At 34.7% G+C, this 17,481-nt stretch overlaps 1 protein-coding gene across 17 annotated transcripts in view; it reads left to right on the forward strand.

The window, feature by feature from the left end:
* ECT2 (epithelial cell transforming 2) overlaps positions 1-17,481 on the forward strand; it is a 64,160-nt gene that overhangs the window by 30,556 nt on the left and 16,123 nt on the right. For 16 of the 17 annotated variants that reach the window (XM_021069804.2, XM_084990292.1, XM_084990287.1 and 13 more), the window contains 8 exons: positions 1,618-1,686; positions 3,000-3,110; positions 5,353-5,449; positions 7,278-7,359; positions 10,587-10,665; positions 11,062-11,181; positions 14,813-14,951; positions 16,723-16,877. In XM_021069804.2, coding sequence (XP_020925463.2) covers positions 1,618-1,686; positions 3,000-3,110; positions 5,353-5,449; positions 7,278-7,359; positions 10,587-10,665; positions 11,062-11,181; positions 14,813-14,951; positions 16,723-16,877 — 852 coding nt within the window. Of the gene's footprint in view, positions 1-1,617; positions 1,687-2,999; positions 3,111-5,352; positions 5,450-7,277; positions 8,522-10,418; positions 10,666-11,061; positions 11,182-14,812; positions 14,952-16,722; positions 16,878-17,481 lie in introns of all 17 variants that reach the window. The other variant, XR_014824335.1, reaches the window with a different exon arrangement.

The following is a 17,481-nucleotide window of genomic DNA, read 5'->3' on the forward strand; positions in this document are numbered from 1 at the left end:
ATGTACTCTTTATGAAAAATAAGTGATTTCCAAAACAGAAATAGTGAGAAGTGTGATGTTCATTTATGTTTTTTTCTGCCTGGCTTAATAGCAGACTCTTTCTCATGTCTGCTTCATAATTTACTCTACTGTGGTATCGCACATCATGTAGCCTCTAGAAAACTCTGCTGTATACTTATGAGAGAATTAGAATAAAAAAGTCAGAGTTCCCATCTTGGCTCAGTGGTTAATGAATCCGACTAGGAACCACGAGGTGTGGGTTCAATCCTGGCCTTGCTCAGTGGGTTAAGGATCCATCATTGCCGTGAGCTGTGGTGTAGGTCACAAACACAGCTCACATCCTGAGTTGCTGTGGTTCTGGCGTAGGCTGGTGGCTATAGCTCTGATTAGACCCCTAGCCTGGGAACCTCCATATGCCATGGGTGCAGCCCTAGAAAAGATAAAAAAAAAAAAAAAAAATCAAATATTCCCTTAGTGTCAAAATGAATATATTTAATATCATGGATCCCACTAAAAAGGTATGTTGTGAGGGGTCTTCATATAATACTTTGAGAGCCTCTGGTAGAAGTTTATTGATTTATTTCTACTTTGAAATCACTTTTAGAATTTCTCTTAGGGCATATCATTTCTTGGCACCTCATTTTATCTGATTTGTGTTTTATTATTTATGAAGCTTTTAAATGTCTTCTAAATATTTATAAATATGTAGTATCTTAAGATGATTGAGAGATTTTATAGATCAGAGATTATCAAACTGGTCAATGGATCAAATTCAGCCATTTTATGATTTTGCTGAAGTTTTGCTTGTTTTTGATAAAGTTTTATTATTGATACACAGCCGCATTTAATCACATATATTATCTATGGCTGCTTCCACTCTACAAGGACAGAGTTGAGTACTTGGGACAGAAACCATATGGCCTCTAAACCTTAAAATAGATTCCATCCGACCCTTTAAGTATAGTTTACTGACCCCTACTATGGAGTACAGCTTCTGATGGCTGATATTAAGTAAAATGCTTTAGCTGCTGGATCAAAAGTATAGTTTTCTATAATTGATCCTACCAATCAGCTTTATAGTTAATGTGGAGATATAGAACTATCATATTATACTGGAAAGTTAGGCATAGTCTTATTTATTGACTTTCTCTCTCTATATATATTGTTTCTTTTTTTAGGGCTGCACGTGCAGCACATGGAGGTTCCCAGGCTAGGTTCCCAGCTACAAGTGCCAACCTACGCCACAGCCACAGCAATACAGGATCCGAGCTGCATCTAAGACCTATGCCACAGCTCACGGCAATGCCAGATTCTTAACCCACTGAGTGAGGCCAGGGATTGAACCTGCAACCTCATGGTTCCTAGTTGGATTCGTTTCTGCTGTGCCACAATGGGAACTCCTCTTTATATATTTTTTAAAATTATTTTTTGAAAGATATCTTCCGTATAGTCAGAAAGTTAATTTTTGGTTGAGGAGGAAGAATGTTATTAATTGTTTTGCACATCGAATTAAGGTACTTTGTAAAGTGCTTATTTCAAATGAATATCTCAGATGTTAAAAGATTTTTAAGAGATTGTCAGATTCAAACTTAAATGTTTCATTTTGTGTTTTTTCAGGATGATCTGGAAGACCTTATTGTTAATTGGGATGAGAGCAAAAGCATTGGTGATATCTTTCTTAAATATGTAAGTATTTTATGTCTTTAAGTTTTCAAATTAAAATGTCATCAAGGGCTGACAGGAATAAAAGTCACTTGTTTAAATGGGAGAGCTTTTAAAACTTTAACATGGCTGTGTTTTTAAACTATTAGATGTGTTTTTCTGAAACATACTCTCTGTATACAGTCTAACACTTGGTTTACAGCTCAGGGTCATCATCGGGAACACCAATTTATGTATTGTGCTACATTTTATCATGTATCATGTTACTTGCCCTTCATAAAAAGGCACAGATAAATGATTCTTTTTCATATTTTCTATAATCGAGATTTTATTTTTCTCTTTCCTTAGTTGATAACATTTTTTGCTGTCTTTGTGTTTGCTTTGCATAAAGCTTCTTTTTTTTTTTTTTTTTTTTTTAAATTTTTTTTTTTTTGTTGTTGTTGTTGTTGCTATTTCTTGGGCCGCTCCCACGGCATATGGAGGTTCCCAGGCTAGGGGTCCAATCGGAGCTGTAGCCACCGGCCTATGCCAGAGCCACAGCAACTCGGGATCCCAGCCGCGTCTGCAACCTACACCACAGCTCACGGCAACGCCGGATCCTTAACCCACTGAGCAAGGGCAGGGACCGAACCCGCAACCTCATGGTTCCTAGTCAGATTCGTTAACCACTGCGCCACGACGGGAACTCCTGCTTTGCATAAAGCTTCTAATGGACTGTTTCTTCCATGGGATAAGAATAGCATACTTTAAGTTTATCAAATAAGGTATATTAATTTTGAATGAGGTGCTGTGAATAGGATCTATAGATTTCTTTCAGTCTCTTGGTATATGATTCATAAGTTTCACTGTCTTGGGTTCTTGCATATTTACTTTTATTTTCTGAGGCCTCCTAACTTTCCTGCCTACTACATGGTCCTTAGATTTTTTTTCTGGTTGCTTGAGAATGCCAAAGACAAAAATCATTGTTCCATAGCTTTTTGATACTTGTTAGTCTCTTCAGTTAGTCAAGACATGTTCCTTATTTTGTTTTCATTTTTGGGTAATAATAGTTGTTTGGATCCTTTAATAAATAGTAGCATGTTCTTGGGTTCTGCATTAATCAACTATAATTACTATATTTTGAATTTATGGAAGTTTTAAAACTTTATGTTTGTATCTAGCGAGAAGTTTATAAAATAAATTTCTTATTTTACTTGAGAAGAAACTTATTTTAAACTTTCCTTTTTCATCAAGTATGCAAGTTTTGACTATAGATTATTTGACTTTAAGTTTGATTGATGATGGGTAACATATATTACAAATTAATGTTGGTTTTTTTTTTTTTTTCTTGTTTCCAGTCAAAAGATTTGGTAAAAACCTACCCTCCCTTTGTGAACTTCTTTGAAATGAGCAAGGAAACAATTATTAAATGTGAAAAACAGAAACCAAGATTTCATGCTTTTCTGAAGGTAATATACATTTCTTTTATATAAAAATCTGAGAATAATTTTCTGGAGGAGTTCATTAAAATTATCTTTTAGTAAAAATATATCCATGTGAGAACACTTTACATGGTATTCTGTTACCTATTAACTTTAACTTTACCTGAGAGTAGCAGTGGTGGTTAGCTTCAAAAGTTTTGACATGCTAGGTAGCAGGGTCCAAGAGGTGGCTGAGTGAATAAGAATAAGGTGTCTGTGGCTTTTAATTTTAAATTTTATTGAAGTATAATTGATTCACAATGATGTGTTAATTTCTGCTTATCGTGAAGTCACTCAGTTATGCATATATGTATTTTTTCATATTTTTCATTCTTTTCCATTATACTTTATCACAGGATATTGAATGTAGTTCCCTGTGCTATATAGTAGGACCTTATTTTTTTGTGGGTTATTTTATTTTTAATTAACATATAGTTGATTTACAATGTTTTGCCAACTTCTGCTATGTAGGAAAGTGACCCAGTCACACATACATATAATTACTTCTCTTATATTATCTTCCATCATGGTCTATCCCAAGAGACTGGATATAGTTTCCTGTGCTATATGGTAGATATCATTGCTTATCTATTCAAAATATAATAGTTTGCATCTACTAACCCCAAACTCCTATCCCATTCTTCTCTATGAGAAGAGAAAGCCACAAGTCTTTCTCTATGTTTGTGAGTCTATTTCTGTTTTGTAGATAGGTTCATTTGTGCCATATTTTAGATGCCACATATAAGTGACATCATATGGTATTTGTCTTTCTCTTTCTGACTTTCACTTAGTATGAGAATCTCTAGTTGCATTCATTTTGCTACAAATGATATTTTGTTCTTTTTAATGGCTCAGTAGTATTCCATTGTATACATGTACCACATATTCTTAACCCATTCATCTCTTGATGGACATTTATGTTGTTTTCATGTCTTAGCTATTGTGAATAGTGCTGCAGTGAGCATACATGTATGTGCATGTATCATTTTGAATAAAAGCTCCTAGGATATATGCCTAGGAGTGGAATTGCTGGATCATATGGTAGTTCTATATTTAGTTTTCTGAGGAACCTCCATACTGTTTTCCATAGTGGTTGTACTAATTTACATTCCTGCCAGCAGTGTAGGAGAGTATCCTTTCTCCACACCTTCTTCAGCATTTGTTATTTGTTGACTTCCTAATGATGGTCATTCTGACTGGCGTGAGGTGCTACCTTATTGTAGTTTTGATTTGCATGTCTCTAGTAATTAATGATGTTAAGCATGTTTTCATCTGCCTATTGGCCGTCTGTTTGTCTTCTTTGAAGAGATGTCTATTTAGGCATTCTGCCCCCTTTTCTTTTTTTTTTTCTTTTTTGTCTTTTGCCTTTTCTAGGGCCGCACCTGCGGCGTATGGAGGTTCCCAGGCTAGGGGTCTAATCGAAGCTGTTGCTGCTGGCTTCACAACAGCCACAGCAACGGGGGATCCGAGCCGCGTCTGCAGCCTACGGCACAGCTCATGGCAATGCCTGATCCTTAGCCCATTGAGAGAGGCCAGGGATCGAACCCGAAACCTCATGGTTCCTAGTTAGATTTGTTAACCACTGAGCTACGATGGGAACTCCCCCATTTCCAATTGGGTTGTTTTTTTGTTGTTGTTGAGTTGTATGAATTGTTTGTTTATTTTGGAGATTAAGCCCTTGTTGGTTGCATCATTTGCAATTATTTTCTCCCATTCTGTAGATTGTCTTTTAGTTTTGTTTATGGTTTTCTTTGTTATGCAAAAGCTTGTAAGTTTGATTACGGCGCATTTGCTTATTTTGTTTTTATTTATATTGCCTTGGGAGACTCACCTAAGAATATGGTTATGGATTTTTTAGTTCTCAAACACCACTAAAAATATTCCAGTGTTACCAGTGCCTTTTTTGTTTATCCAATGATGTCAGCATAATTAGTATTTAAAAAAATTTCTTTTTGAATGATGTAGACTTAAGAGAAACTGAAGATGGAATATATAGGAGTGCTTAGAAGAACTCACTTTCTGTTTAAGATGTTAATCCTTAGCTTGCCAGGAGGCTATTTCAGGCTTTGGGAGATTATTCAACCACAGCATTCTGCCAGAGAACAATTCCAACCCTACCTCTCCTATTAGTTCTTATTAGGGCCCAAAGGACAGCATATAATCTAATAAATGTAGGGTGCTATTTTTTTGCAGAAAACTTTTTAATATGTTTTAAATAAATTCCTTTCAGATAAACCAAGCTAAACCAGAATGTGGACGACAAAGCCTTGTTGAACTTCTCATCCGACCAGTACAGAGGTTACCCAGTGTTGCATTACTTTTAAATGGTACTTATCTGATCTCTTTTCAGACAATTTTGGATGTTTTCATGGAATTGCATTTTTCTAAAAAATTTGAAAGAATTCTTATTTTCAAAGTGCTTTTAGATGTCAGCTTTAAAGCTTCTGTATTTTACATAGTATGTTTGTAGATAATCTTAATAATCACTGGTGCTACAAAAATTCATTCTGGGCTAAAATCGTTCATTCCAATGTCAATTGTATTCACTAGTACTGTATTTTTGGTCTCTACTAAAAGTCTTAAGTTTCATGATGTGTCACTAATTCAAAATGATTTTATATCCATGTAAACACAAAATTCACCCACCAAGTCATAAGATAAGGGTGATTAATATGTCTCAAGTTAGTCTTTTTTTTTTTTTTTTTTTTTTTGTCTTTTGTCTTTTTAAGGCTGAACCTGTGGCATATGGAGATTCCCAGTCTAGGGGTTGAATCAGAGCTGTAGCTGCCAGCCTATGCCACAGCAACATGGGATTCGAGCCGAATCTGTGACCTATACCACAGCTCACCGCAATGCTGGATCCTTATAACCAACTGAGCTAGGCTAGGGATCCAACCCGCAACCTCCTGGTTCCTAGTCTGATTCGTTTCCGATGTGCCATGATGGGAACTCCTCAAGTTAGTCTTTTTCTGAATCTTAGTAGTGTTCTTTATATTTCTTACTTTTTTTTTTTTTTGCATTGTGCAAAACACTCTTGAAGCATACATACATTCATTCTAAAGCTAAAACTGCAGATATCAATGAAAGGAATTTTTATGGATAAAATCTGCCAGCATGAAAAGCATATTTATAGGCTTTTACATGTACCTGACTATGAATATTTTTAGGACAGTGTCAGTTTTTATATTTTTTTAAATTTAAGTGTGAAAAATAAATTACAAACAGAAATAAGTATAACAAAAAAAAATTGGGGGCCCAAATCCTAAGTACATTAGTATGGGTAGCAGACAAGGAAGCTTTTTGGGTCACTGTTTAATCTATTATTGTCTTTAAAATATATTGGTTAAATTATGAGTTATGGTAGTAACTGCAAAAATTGATAATTTTTGTTCTCCTTGAGATTATCTAATATAGTTTAGAATTTTTAGTGTATAAAATTATTTTCCCAGTCTTTAAAACCTCTTATTTTATAGATTATAAGAAGAATATATGAGCAATCAGACTTTTAACTTTACAAAGCAGTATAGTTTTTTTCATATCTTTTTTATTATTTCATTAAGTAATTATATGAAAAAAAAGTACTTGTATGAATCCATCCAGTGTTGTCATGACTAAATCAACTTGATTTCCAAGCTGTTCTCCTATCATTCCACTTAAAAGATTAGGTAGCTATGGTAATAGGGAACCATCATGTGAAATATATAAACAACTCTTCTATAAGCATCTCATGAATCTGTACACTAAATGAAACATTCTCTTGAGGATACCAGCTGCTCCCTGTGATGGAGTTATGGGCCCCAATTTGAAATACAGCATTTATAATGATTTCTTAGCTAATTAAAGATCGTGGTTTCATTCAGCACTATGGAGAGAGTCTAGAGAATCTAGGGTCCCCGAGTTTTACTAGAAGGAAACTGAAATAGCTGTGTAAGAAAATATGTGTTATATATTCTAAAAATTTAGTTGATTAGAGAAATGTGGAAACTTTAATACATTTTTAAGAAGAGAGCTCTTAAGGGAACATTACGTGAAAGTTTTATTTAAAGTAGAAGTTAGATATTTTTTAAAAATTGATCATCCTATATTTATCAAAGTGGACAGCCTTTTTAAGTCATGAATTTTTTTAATCCTGGAGAAAACACTGTATCGTTACAGATCTTAAGAAGCATACATCTGAAGAAAATCCTGACAAAAGCACTCTAGAAAAAGCTATTGGATCACTAAAGGAAGTAATGACGTAAGTTCATTGTTTCAATTTTTCAGTTTTTCCTTAGATTTAGAATGGGATTGGTAGAACAATTAGAATCATAAATAGGGAGAAAAATATCAGTAGCAGAATTCTATAAAGTAATAGCTGAATTGTTTTTAGTAGTATAGTTACATATTAAAGTAATAGACATAAGAGTACATTGATTAATCAAAAGCATATTTAATTCTGAAGGTATTAAACTATTATGTACAGAGGGTAACAATGATTTAGAAGTTTGCAAATGTTATAAATGGACTAGTAGATATTTTCTTCATGTACCTCCTATCATATCTCGTTTTTATCTTCATTTTCATGTAAACTGCTTAAATGTAACTTGGGAATTTAACCATGATGAAATAAAAAGAAAAGGTTTATAATACTTTTTCCGTATTAGCTTTGACTTTTTGTTTTTTTGAATTCTATGGAATTAAATTGATGGCATTGGTTGGAGATATGTTAAAAGTATAAACTCAATGAAATTTACTAGGGAAGCTTGTTTGTTAAACTTAAGCTGTTTATTGTATGGTCTAACTTGGAGACATAGCTCTGATCAGAAATGATTTTTTTGCCTATTGTGTTTAGAATTGAAAACTTTCTTGCTATTGTTTTGCCTCATAAAGGACCAGGGCTTTATACCTCTTTAAGCTTTATTTATCAACATGTTTCATAGATTTAATTAAATGATTTCTGAGATTCCATGAGATGCTGCTATATGAAATAGAGTTTCTTAAAATACTTTTAAAGTTGCTCCTAGAGAGAAAATTTAATGGCTTTTTCTAGAGAGAGGTCCATCAATAGAATAATCTTCATATTAATAAATAACAGCTTCTGTTGCTACTGGAAGTGTTAAGCATGTTTGTGTTTTGCTTATGATTATATTTTATATGTTAATCAGCCAGCTTTCATGCTTTTGGTTTGTTTTGGGTCAGGATAATAGTTTTTTTTAAATACTTCATGGTTTAACATACTTGGACACACATTATTTACCTTGATCCTTTCCACAAACTGCTGTGAAGTAGGCAGTCAGTGTTAACATACTTTCACAAAAGAGAAAAGCTTTTAGTTTTATTGATTTTTCTCTTACTATTTTTGTAGTCTCTCTGTCATTTCATTTTCACTCTAATCTTTTTTTTTTTTTTTTTCTTTTAGGGCCTCATCCGCGGCATATGGAGGTTCCCAGGCTAGGGGTCTAATCAAAGCTACAGCTGCCAGCCTACACCACAACCACAGCCACAGCAACAGCAATGCCAGATCCGAGCCATGTCTTCGCCCTACAGCACAGCTCACGGCAATGCTGGATCCTTAACCCACTGAGCGAGGCCAAGGATCAAACCTGCAACCTCACAGTTCCTATTCCACTGTGCCTCGATGGGAACTCCTCACTCTAATCTTTATGATTTCCTTTCTCCTGCTTATTTAGTTTGCTCCCTCACCCCCATGTGTCTTAAGGGGGGATGTTAGGATATTGACTTGAGATGATTTTTTTAAATTATATACTTTCATAGCTATAAATTTCTCTTTAACCACCGCTTTAGTTGTATCCCATAAATTTTGTTTTTTGTTTTTCTCAAAGTATTTTCTAATTTCCTTTGTGATTATTTCTTGACCCATTGGTTATTTAGGAGTGTGTTGTTTAATTCCCAATATTTATGAATTTTCAAGGTTTCCTTTTGTTAGCAATTTCTACCTTCACTTTATTGTTTTTGGTAAATATACTCTAGTGTTTCAATCCTTTCAAACTTTTTGAAGCTTATTTTATGGCTTCACCTTGAGAATGTTCCATGTACACTTGAGAAGAATATATTTTGTTTGTGTTGGGTGGATTACTTTCATCATTTTATTTTCAGCTTGTTTATGTCATTGTATGTAAAATATATCTTCTATAGATAGTATATAGTTGGCTTAAATTGTTTCCTGTCTCACAGGAATTGGCTTCTAGTGACTTTTGAGGACTCTTGTTTAACAATTTGATGGTTTTATTAGTTGTCTCAGGCACAGTATATTTTTTTCCTCTATATTTCATTTTGTCTGGAAGCAGCAGTCTTAGTTTTTATTTCAGTGAAATGATTAGCATATGACTTGGAAATAACTTGCATAAAACTTTAATTGTACTCACAGTTAGAATTTATGTTAACCTTTAGTTTATACCAGTGTAATGCATTTTAGGAAGTGTATAGAGACTATATAGTTTTTTTAAAGAAAGTATAGTAGGAGTTCCCTTCGTGACACAGCAGAAACAAATCTGACTAGGAACCATGAGGTTGCAGGTTCAATCCCTGGCCTCTCTCAGTGTGCTGGGGATCTGGGTTTGTGGTGAGCTGTGGTGTAGGTTGAAGATGCCCCTCAGATCTGCTGTTGCTGTGGCTCTGGTGTAGGCTGGCAGCAACAGCTCTGATTCAACCCCTAGTCTGGGAACTAGACAAAAGACAAAAGACAAAAAAGAAAAAAGTGTATAGTAAAGGGTAAAGTATAACATAGTTTCCTGAAGGATTCTATGAAATTTTTTTTTAATGTAGTAGGACACTTTTAGGGTTTTTTTTAATCTTTTCTTTTTATGGCTGCACCTATGGCATATGGAAAGTTCCCAGGCTAGAGGTCGAACCAGAGCTGCAGCTAAGGCCTACACCACAGCCACAGCAGCACCAGATCAGAGCCACATCTGTGACCTATGCTGTGGCTTGTGGCAACGCCAGATCCTTAACCTCCTTAAGCTGCTGAGCAAGGCCAGGGATCAAACCCACATCCTCATGGAGACTATGTCGGGTCCTTGACCCACAGAGCCACGATGGGGGCTCCGACTTTTAGGGAATATTTTAACTAATACAGTTATCAAAATTAAGATAGACTCACATGGGAGGGAGTTCCCATTGGGGCACGGTGGAAATGAATCTGACTAGGAACCATGAGGTTGTGGCTTGGATCCCTGGGCTTGCTCAGTGGGTTAAGGATCTGGCATTGCCATGAGCTGTGCTGTAGGTCACAACACAGCTCAGATCCTGTGTTGCCGTGGCTGTGGCATAGACTGGCAGCTATAGTTCGACCCCTAGCCTGGGAACCTCCATGTGCCACAGGTGAGAGCCTAAAAAGCAAAAAAAAAAAAAAAAAAATTCACATGGAAGGACTTTTTTTGTGACAAAAGATGTATGAGTATGCAATTTTTATAGTCTATTGTTTTAAAAGTTAAAAAATTTAAAGTAACCTTATTAATTTTTCAGTCATATTAATGAGGATAAGAGAAAAACTGAAGCGCAAAAGCAAATTTTTGATGTTGTTTATGAGGTGGATGGATGCCCAGTAAGTATTTGTTTTGGATGATTGTCAATTTATTTTCTCTTTCTTTTTGCAATTGACCCTTAAACGACTGGGGTTAGGAGCACCAACTCCTCTAGCACAGTAAAAAAAAAATCTGCGTATAAATTTATAATCAGTCTTCCCTCTTATTTGTGGTTCCACATTCATAGATTCAACCAACTGTGGATCATGTAATACTATAGTACTTATTTACTGAAGAAAAAAAAAAACCCTGTATAATTAGATCAGCATGTTTCAAACCTGTGTTGTTCAAGGGTTAACTGTACTTATATTATGCAGTTTTAATATAAACAATCTTGGCACAACTTTCTTGTAAATTGTAACTTTAAAAAATTACTTGGCTGTAATCTCTTTTATTAATATTTTGAATCTATACAGGCTAATCTTTTATCTTCTCACCGAAGTTTAGTCCAACGAGTTGAAACAATTTCACTAGGTGAGCATCCCTGTGACAGAGGAGAACAAGTAACTCTCTTTCTCTTCAATGATTGCCTGGAGGTAAAGTTGTCTTTAATATACTATAATAACACTGCTGTTTTATGTGACTTCATTGAATTTTGTTTAAAACCAAGCTTTGATTGAGGTACAATAAGTTTAAAGTAATTAAATGATTAAAGTAAATGAGTTTAAAGTTACCTAAAATAATTTTAGTCCTCATTTTTTTGATGAGACCAATTGTTGATTTAATGCTATTAATAGAATGCTTTTAGAGGAGGTCTAATATTAAGAAGTATAGGGAGTTCCTATCCTGGCCCAGTATCCATAAGGACACAGGTTTAATCCCTGGCCTTGCTCAGTGGGTTAAGGATCTGGCATTGCTGTGAGCTGTGGTGGCACAGATGCAGCTCAGGTCCCACGTTGCTGTGGCTGTGATGTAGGCCAGCAGCTGCAGCTCCAATTCGACACTTAGCCTGGGAACTTCCATATGCTGCAGGTGTGACCTGTAAAAAAAAAGGAAGTGTAATAATTTTTCATGACTTCAAATCCAAGTCCAAATGAAAATTTCTTATATTTCCTTGCAAATAAATTCTGAGAAGAATTTTAAGAACTTCTTGTATCTGTCTATATATATCTTCAAGATTTACAAAATAATTTTGAGTTCTTTTTGAAATTTAAGCGGATTTTTCCAGAAAAGAAAAAATAAGTATTTTTTTTAAAGAGGAAGATAACTTATTAAATATTATGAATTATAATCCTCTAATTTCTTCCTTAAGTCTGTAGGTTTCAGAGGGAGTGAGTGTTCACTATTTTATCAGATGCAGTGCAATGATTCTCATTTTAAAATTCAACAGCCTAATTGTGGGTTATAAAGAAGTGTATTTTCCTTCATCTTAGAAGATAAAACTTACTGATTTTGATAATATAGTCATTAAATAGAAGACTCATTTGACATTTCTGTTTTTGGGGAACTTTCTGTTGGCTTTCATTAAAGTGATTTGATGCGTTGCCTTTTTCTTAAAATCTATACTTTTATTTTTTCCTACTTCCAATGTTGTCCTCTTATATCATGTATATTAGTACTTAAAATATAAAATATAAGGGAATCTTAGAGAGCAAGCCAAGCTCAGTTACAGATACAATAAAATTTCACCAAAAATTCACTCGTTTTAGATGCAAAGTTTTTCTGTGAGATTAGTGAAAAAAAGTATTTTCATTTGATCAAGACTGTTAGAAAACACAAAAGTAAAGACAGTGAAACTATCATACACAATTGACCGTACCCTGAACTGAGAAAGTTGTAAAAATGAGGCATGGAGTTCCCTGGTGGCTTAAGGATCTGGCATTGTCCTTGCTGTCATTGTTAGCTCACTTCTGTGGCTTGGATTCTATTTCTGGCCCAGGAATTTCTGTGTGCTATGGGGATGACCAAAAAAAAAAAAAAAAAAAAAAAAGGAAAAGAATCATAATAATCATAATCAAATATAATTTTGAACTACTTGTCTCCCCTATAATGAGAGCTCTAGCTTACTCTGCTTTTGAGAATAAGGGCTAGGTGGAATCAATTTTTTATCATGTTTTATCTGATTCTGCATTTATCATGTTATACTGGGTACCACATAGATGTTGAGTACCTCTACCTCTATTTATTTACTTACGTTAAGGTTTTTCCTGTTGAAATCTGTAGGTAAGCTGGCTTCATTCATTTGATAGGTTAGGTTATCTGTATTTCCTTTGCCAATTCATTCTGGTCTTTATCTTCTTAATCCTCAGAGGCTTGTGGCTTATTTAAAATTTTTTTTTATCTTGTGTCCCCTTCAAATTCCGTAAAGTTTTCTATAACTGGCTCATTGACTTATGTTCTACTTTAATTCCTGCCATTGATCATTCCTTTAGCTTCCAAATCCATTATCTGATACCTTGGCTTTTCACTTCCTTTACCTTCCTGAGTTTACCTTCCTGTTATTCTCTTAGTATCCATGTCAGAACCACATTAACTGTAACAGCTCTCTATTTCTGACATTAAACTTGGAGGCCAAATTAATAAATTTAGACTTTTAAATAAACTCTCACTCTTTAGCTTGTTTGTTTAAAAAAAAAAAATAAAACAAAATCCTGAGCAAATTTGGAATGAAAGAATATGGTAAAAGTTAGAAATATTTAAAATTGATAAAATCTTTATTGACCTCTCTTAAACATAATAGGTGATGCTTTACTGAAGCTAATAAACTAATTTAGGATTTAAGGATATACTTTCCTTTTTATGTTTTATCTATTTTGAGTTTTTACCTTGATATACTAACATTTTTAAAAAAATGAACCTTAAAATTTTTTGTTTTGCTTAGTCAAAAAATATTACAGTGGAGATAATTATTTAGAGTCTGTTGCTTATTTTAACTATATTAATGTAAATGAACTTTTAATATATGATATGTAATATAGATCTGTGTCATATTTCTGCTTCAATGTAGATACGGTACTGTCTTTTAATCATTTCTTTTGTCTTTTTAGGGCTGTACCCACGGCATATGGAAGTTCCCCGGCTAGGGGTTGAATCAGAGCTGCAGCTACCAGCCTACATGACAGCCGCAGGCACACCAGATTGGAGCCACATCTGCAGCCTATACCGTAGCAGCCTATACCGCCAGATCCTTAACCCACTGAGCGGGGCTAGAGTTCAAACCTGCTTCCTTATGGATACTAGTTGGGTTCATTTCCACTGAGCACAACAGGAACTCCCTTTTTGATCTTTTCTCATTAACCAAAATGAGGTAGTACATTTTTCAGCCTTACTTTGTCATATTCATGATGACGACCAGTCATTCTCAATTCATAAAGTAAGTTAATATGAATCATCTTGTCTTAATGTCTTTCAGTGGATGATTATAACCCTGAAAGAGATGTTCTTTTAAAAAAGCAAAAGAATACACTAGGCTTTCATGGAAATGAAAACAAAAAGTTTAAAGACCTTATAGAATTCACAGAGCTCAAATATACATCATGAATCACAGAATATTTTGATTTTGTTCCTGTCTTCAGTGTTATTTTACCTATCTCTTCTTTTTGCGTGAATTGCCAGTTTAGGAAAAGTTATAACTTAACACAGCACATTGAATTTATAATTTGTATCAGTTTTGAGTATACTGCTTAGTTACTTTAATCTTTCTATTTCTCAGTAGTATTTTCTCAGTAGTATGTAAATGTCATTAGAGCCAGATGCATTGCTGTATTATTCACTCCTTTATCTTCAGTGCCTTGCACAGGATCTGAGATAATTGGGAATTCTGCTCTTAAACGGAAATCAATTATCTTTTGAACCTAAGGCAGTGATTCCAGAACAACTATTTCCCTTTCTGAATTCAAGGCCTTTTATTGAGGATTCCTTCATCCTTTGATCCCATTACTTCTCACAATGCTTCTAAGTTCTTTCGCACCTTTTAGCAATTTTCCATAGATCCATCCTGTTTTCCTGACTTCAGAGCTCTTCTCATATAAACATGAGCATTTCTGCTACTCCATTACATGTTTGAATTTGTCACATGGTAACTGCTTGTTATCACATTGTAATTCTGGAATAACTGATAGCTAAGTGATTCCATATAGATATGTGTGATTGGTGCCATTTTATTTTTAAGCATCTAGTCTTTGTTTTTATGTTACTGACAATGACTTTTTTTCCCCCTCTAATCAGATAGCAAGAAAACGACACAAGGTTATTGGCACTTTTAGGAGTCCTCATGGCCAGACCCGACCCCCAGCTTCTCTTAAGCACATTCATCTAATGCCTCTTTCTCAGATTAAGAAGGTGCTAGACATAAGAGAGACGGAAGGTATGGTCATTGGATAAACTATTGGCTAAAGAAAAATAGCTAATATTTAATCAAAAGTTTAATCCACTCTATATGTAATTTTTTTAAACTAGTAAATTATCTTTAAATATCATTGATTAGTTCTGGCAAAGTAATTGTTCTTATACTTCTATCTCTAGAAACTGACTTGATTTTTTATTTTTTTCATATGAAAATACTATCTCAACATGTACAGTATTTTCATCTCTTAAGGGACAAAGGACTTTTAAATGGTTACATGTCAAAATAATGCCCAACTTAGCCTATTCCCACAGCAAAATTTATTTTTATTCCTTCATATTCCAAAAGCAATTTTCTATTACCTGTGCTCCACATGTATGTAACTTCCCTGTTGCCAGTGGGTGCATTATTAGGGATACATTTTAGGATATGGCCAGGAATAGGTGTTTGTGAGTTAATACACCCAAAGTAACTGGTAGACTCAACATGGGCTCAAATGTGTTAAGGAAAGCTTTATTCTAAACTTTGGGAATGTTCAAGAGGGTTCTTTGAAGGCCTGAAATTGGCAAAAGTTTATACCCACCAAAAGCGGAATTATTTGTTTAATTAGTACCTAGTAATGCATGTGCCTGGCAAGATTTGGCTTCTTAGGCACACTGTATTTACAGTGTAAGCTGGTTCCATTACTGAGCCTATCTTTTAATGATGGAAAGCTTTTAGTTTATGAGAAACAAAGAAAACTTGAATAGCAACTTAAGATTGCTGTCTTTGTTGTCAAATTCTGGAGTTATTAACAGTTACATAGAAAATTTATTTAAATCAGCATTTATTTAAATCATCTCTATACTTTTGAGTTATAATTATGGGGTACTTCATTATTTAAAATAGGTGCTTGGAAGATCCCACTGTGACACATTTCTATAGTGCCAGGATGCAGGTTTGATCTTCCACCCAGCACAGTGGGTTAAAGGATCCCATGTTGCTATAGCTGCGTCTTGGATCTGATCCCTGGCCCGGGAACTCCATATGCTACAGGGGAGGCCAGAAAAGAAAAAAATAAAAAATAAAATAAAATAGGTACTGGGAGTTCCCACTGTGGCCCAGCAGGTTAAGGATCTGGCGTTGTCTCTGCAATTGCATGGGTTCCATCCCTTACCCTGTGCAGTGGGTTATTAAGGATTTAGTGTTGCTGCAGCTGTGACATAGGTTGCAGATGTACTTGGATTTGATATCTGGCCTGGGAACTTCTTTATGCCATAGCTGTGGTCAAAAAAGAAAAGAGAAAATAAGTCAATTAATAAGTAAAATAGGTTCTGTTTTTTAGCATCTTGGTCACAAAACATTTTATAACAATTTTTTTCTTTTTTTTCTTTTTTTTTTTTTTTTTTTTTACTTTTTAGGGCTGCCCCCGAGGCATATGGAAGTTCCTAGGCTACAGGTCAGATTTGAGCTGCAGATACCAGCCTATACCACAGCCACAGCAATGCTAGATCTGAGCCACATCTGTGACCTACACCACAACTCATGGCAATGCCAGATCCTTAACCCACTGAGCAAGGCCAGGGATCAAACCTGCGTCCTCTTGGATACTAGTCAGGTTCTTAACCCACTGGGCCATAGCAGGTACTCCTAGGGTGATGTTCTTTGTCCAGTTAAAAACAGAAAAAACAGGAAAAGTAGAGAAGAGATAATTTCATTATAATATTATTGCTCTGAGGGAACTAAACTTGCATTACATCTGTCATTTTCCAAGGAGTAACACTTAATGTTTGTGATTATTCTTGAACCCTAGATTGCCATAATGCTTTTGCCTTGCTTGTGAGACCACCAACAGAGCAGGCAAATGTTCTGCTCAGTTTCCAGATGACGTCAGAGGAACTTCCAAAAGAAAACTGGCTAAAGATGCTGTGTCGACATGTAGCCAATACTATTTGTAAAGCAGATGCTGTAAGTTCTTAAACCACTGTTAAAATGAAAATTTTAAAGTCCATGGTAATGCATTCAGACTAAACCTGCACACTTCTAATGACTTGTTAATTATGAATGCAGGAGCGTTTTAGTTTTGTGTGTATTGGGGAAAACTGATTTAAACCTTGTTATGGAAAAGATTTTTAGAAGTACAGATGAGTGAAACTTTTCTCTGAGTCCCTAGTTTACAGATAGGCCCTCACAGCCTTATAGCTCTTGTGGCTCTGATTTAGTGAAACTTTTAGGACTTGTTGTAATGTATTTTGATTGGTGCTCTTTGACTTGACTATAAACTAGAGAGGGTTTTTTTTTTTTTTTTTTTTTTTTCTTGTTCTTTTATCTTATTGAAAACAATTCATGAGTTGTAGCAAGTTGCTTTTCCTGTCAGTCAGGTTGCTAATCCAGTTTTCTCAGTCCTGTCTCTTAAAATCAGATGCCATTATTAATATGTAATCACTTTTATCCCATACAGATTAAAGTGAAGATATATGAGAAAGTCAAATTATTGAAGTTGAATAACACACGAGAAATCAGATAGCTTGTAGTAGGTCTTAGATGAAATCTAGATCTCTTAAAAAAAAGA

This window comes from Sus scrofa, chromosome 13, assembly GCF_054392235.1.
Source record: "Sus scrofa isolate SSC_HxYL_T2T_F1_AM1 chromosome 13, Sscrofa_HxYL_maternal_Yorkshire_Landrace_v2.0, whole genome shotgun sequence".
Taxonomy (NCBI): domain Eukaryota; kingdom Metazoa; phylum Chordata; class Mammalia; order Artiodactyla; family Suidae; genus Sus; species Sus scrofa.